General features: G+C 35.8%; 1 protein-coding gene across 1 annotated transcript; it reads left to right on the top strand.

The window, feature by feature from the left end:
* The first annotated feature begins 1524 nt into the window (after positions 1–1524).
* Positions 1525–3969, top strand: LOC145164644 (uncharacterized). Its single transcript, XM_079083355.1, has 4 exons — positions 1525–1909; positions 2195–2791; positions 2876–3591; positions 3730–3969. The coding sequence occupies exons 1-4, from the start codon at positions 1525–1527 to the stop codon at positions 3967–3969; spliced, it is 1938 nt and encodes a 645-aa protein (XP_078939481.1).
* Positions 3970–4193: the final 224 nt, after the last annotated feature.

Below are 4193 nucleotides of genomic sequence, written 5' to 3'. Positions count from 1 at the left end.
TATTAGACTTATCTAAGTGGGAGACTGTTGGATTAGGTGTCTAAGCCTATAACTATAATTGGTATGTACTTGATTTGATAGTAGCATGGTCCTTTTGGGTTGCCTTCACTTTAGCAACTTGATAGGATGACTTTTGGAGAGAGAGGTTGATAAATGATTTATAAATGTATTATGAGAATAATATATTAATTAGAAATCATGTTATTTAATTAGTATTTAATCAGAAATTAATTTGGAATTAATTTTGGGATTAAAGGAACTGATTAAAGGAACAGGGGCTGTTTTGCAAATCATTGATAGTTGTGAAACTGGGCTACTGGACTCCTTAGTTGGGAGTGGACGAAAACTATAGGGAGTCCCAATAGATTTCGTCCAAGCCTTCTTAATAAGAGTCCATGGGCTGCTAAAGCCTTAAGCATAAAATTAGGGTTTCCTCCAGCAAACCCTAGTAGCCCACAGCTATATAAAGACCCCACCACTTAGGGATTTCGCCCAATGTTTGCATTAGTGAACCCTAGCCAAAATTCTAAGTGCATTCCCTCGTCTCACCTCTCATCCTTTTGCTAGTAGTATTTGTAAGCCATTAGAGGTGCAACATTTGAGGCACTTGCTTTCAAGAGTTAAGGATCTGTAAGGTTTCTTGTTATTGCTACATAACAAGTAAGGTAAACTTCTAAACCCTAATCATATATATATATATATATATATATATATATATATATATATATAGATTTATATATGCTAGATCTAGGGGTTTTGCTTTGGTATTCAATTTTCATGTTCAACTAGTGAAAAACTTAGATCCAAAGCAATTAGGGTTGCATGAACACATAGGTTGTAGTTACACTCAAAGCCCATCAGCATCAACGTATCAGGTAAAAAATCATGTTAATATTCTCTCTATTGATAATATCATAAACAGTGACACGATTGACCTCTTACATTTCAATTTATTGATCTCAAATAAAGAAAAATCTTCTCTCAGTCTTGAGCTGAAGATTTTCATAGAAAATTCTCCTCTTTAGAAAAATCTATTTTTGTTTTAAACAAGGAAAACACTTGTATCTCGCTAGCCAATAATTTTCTTTACACTGAAAAAGAAAAAGTTATTGATCATGCTAAACGCACTCAACTTATTTTGAATTACTGGGCATCCTCTCACTTTAATGTCACAAGAATCATTAATGCTCAGATTCCATATCTGTGTAAGAAAATTCTTGGAGGTGGTACAGAAGGTGTTGTTTCTTTAACAAAAGTTGAATCTAAACAAACCTTTTATAAAGTTGACTATTTAAAACAAGACTTTAAAAGTAGATTCGTGAGTTCTTATTTTATAAATCAAACTTTAATAAATACTCACTTCTCTACTGATTCTAATGGAATTACTAAATGTGTTTCTAAATTATATGCTCTTGATCCTTCTATCCAACCTTCTCATCGTGAGTATGTTCTTCCCTCCACTAAGATTTTGCTAAAGTTTCCTATATGTAATGGTGAAGTTAATTCTGTAACGAAATTCTTAGCATGTTTCCTCAGTGCTCAGTTAGCAATTCTGAACCTGAAGATCAATCAAAGCCTTCTACTCTTGATAACTCTTCAAAGGATCATGAGTCTCATGACAAGGTAGTGTATGAGCATACCATTGATAACATTCCTTATTCCAGAACTAAATCAAGAACTCTTAAGTCAAATAATCAAATTTCTTTAGATTCATCAGTTGAAAAGAAATCAAAATCTAATGTTAAAGGAAAGAATCCTGGAATTAAAGTTTGTTATCGATGTGGTGATGCGTCTGACAAAGTCAGCGAGTGCACTTTTGAAAAGAACACCGTTCGTGCTGATAATCTCATGAATCGAAATGATAAGTGGATCAAAAAGGGAAACTCATTGAAATGTCTCCCTGATGATTGTTATAACATGTTTTCTTAGTGATCCTTTGCAAATGGGCCAGTGTATATTTAGTGTATATTTTTTTGGACTTACTGTACATCTTAGTTTCAGGGTAAAGAGCATATTTGGCATTTAGACAGCGGCTGCTCAAGACATATGACATGATTCAAGTCTCTCTTGGAAGATTTCATAAAGAAGGATGGTCCGTCAGTTACACATGGAGATAATGGAAAGGGAGCTACAAAAGGATATGGATCCATCAAGTGCAATTTTGTTGTTTTCAAGAATGACTCTTATGTGAAAGGTCTTCAGTATAACCTCATTTCTATCAGCCAACTGTGTGACGTTAGCTATGAAGTTCTCTTTAACAAGAGAGAAGGAAAAGTTGTTGATAAAAAGAATATCATTGTTCTTACTACAAATCGACAAAATGACATCTATGTTCTGGATATGTTTTCTGCTGACAACTCTCTTCATCGTTGCTTCTTCTCTCGTGCTCAGTCTCATCTAAATTGGCTATGGCACAAAAGGCTATCACATCTAAACTTCAAGAACATCTCAAGGATTGCAGGAAATCAGCTTGTGAGAGGAATTCCTAAGATGCAATTTGTCAAGGACAAACTGTGCTCAACGTGTGAAAAAGGGAAGAAAACCAAGTCTTCGTTCAAGCCAAAGTCATGTTCTTCAATCATCAAACCTCTTCATCTCCTTCATATGGATCTTTTTGGATCAGTTCCGATCAAGTCAAGAGCTGGGAAGAAATATACTCTTATCATTGTGGATAAATTTTCAAGGTTTACGTGGGTAGTCTTTTTAAGAAAAAAGAGTCATGCCGCTGATGAAATCATTGTTCTCATTAAGCATTGGGAAGTCCTCTATGATCCCAAAGTAAGGAAATTACGTAGTGATCATGGATCTGAATTCAGAAACTCCTCTCTGGAATATTTTTGCTAATTCTCAGAAATCTCTCAAAATTTTTCGACAGTTAGAACTCCCCAACAAAATGGTATTGCGGAAAGAAGAAACAGTACTCTCATTGAAGCTGTCTATGGCTTGAAGCAGGCTCCTAGGGAATGGTATGACACTTTGGCAAGCTATCTTCTCTCAAGTAGATACAAACGAGGAAAGATCGATAACACGCTGTTCATAAAGCAATCAGGATCTCATATCATTCTTTCTCAAGTGTATGTGGAGGACATGGCCAAGAAATTCGAGATGAGCATGATGGGTGAACTAACTTTATTTTTGGGCTTGCATATCAAACAACTAACTGATGGTATTTTTGTTTGTCAAGCTAAATCTATTGTAGATATACTAAAGAGGTATGGCTTCTCTGACTGCAAACCGACAAATACTCTGATGTCTTCATCAGTTTCTATTAGCACTGATCCAAGTGGCACTGATGTGAATGCAACTATGTTTCGAGGAATGATAGGCTCTTTACTCTATCTTACTGCCATTCGCCCTGACATTATGTTCACCACCATATTGTGTGCTTGCTACCAAGCCAGTCCTAAGGAATCTCGTCTTCATGCTGTCAAAAGGATTTTCTGCTACTTAAAACATACACCTATACTTGGGTTATGGTATCCTCGTGACTCTGAGTTCAAGCTGGTGGGATACACTTACTCCGATCATGGCGGGTGTGGCATTAATCGTAAAAGCACTTTAGGAGGAGCTCAAATGCTTGGAAATAGCTTGGTAAGCTGGTCCAGCAAAAAGCAAACATCAGTGGCTTGTTCTACCGCTGAGGATGAATATGTTGCCACTGGAAGGTGTTGTGCTCAAATTCTATGGATTTAGACTAAGCTCTTGGAATATGGTCTAAAATTCTTGAAGACACCCATCTGCTATGACAACACCAGTGCCATTCAGATGATACAAAATCCAGTGCAACAATCCAAGACCAAGCACATCGACATCCGTCATCATTTCATCAGAGACATAGTTAAAAAAGGAAAAGTGGAATTGTTCTATATTCCATCCACAGATCAGCTGGCTGACATTTTCACCAAGGCATTGGACGAAAAGAGTTTGAACAAATTAATTGCAGATATTGGCATGCTTTCAATGTATTAATCATTTTCTAACTGTTTTTTGTCTTATGAAAAACTTAAAAAACAAGTGCCTCTTTTATTTAGAATGCAAAATCTTACATGTAGTATATACATGTATTTCAAGCCTATCTAATATTTATCTGCATCTTATTGATTCAGAATTTGTAAGGACTGGAGCCTTCTTAAAAGATCTTAATGCTCTTGGTGTTGAGAAAAAGAGTGGCATCATGTCCTCTTCTTTTTTAG

This window comes from Lactuca virosa, chromosome 3, assembly GCF_052849685.1.
Source record: "Lactuca virosa cultivar CGN04683 chromosome 3, Lactuca_virosa_CGN04683_v6, whole genome shotgun sequence".
NCBI lineage: Eukaryota > Viridiplantae > Streptophyta > Magnoliopsida > Asterales > Asteraceae > Lactuca > Lactuca virosa.
Note: the sequence above shows the minus strand (reverse complement) of the source record. Positions and strands in the feature narration are given on the sequence as shown.

Excerpts from the sequence above, each read along its gene's own strand:
- LOC145164644 (XM_079083355.1), top strand. The coding sequence starts at position 1,525 with ATGTTTCCTCAGTGCTCAGTTAGCAATTCTGAACCTGAAGATCAATCA. Across the intron at positions 2,792-2,875 it reads TCCCAAAGTAAGGAAATTAC|TTAGAACTCCCCAACAAAAT; the intron begins GTAGTGATCATG and ends ATTTTTCGACAG. Across the intron at positions 3,592-3,729 it reads AAATGCTTGGAAATAGCTTG|ACACCCATCTGCTATGACAA; the intron begins GTAAGCTGGTCC and ends AAATTCTTGAAG.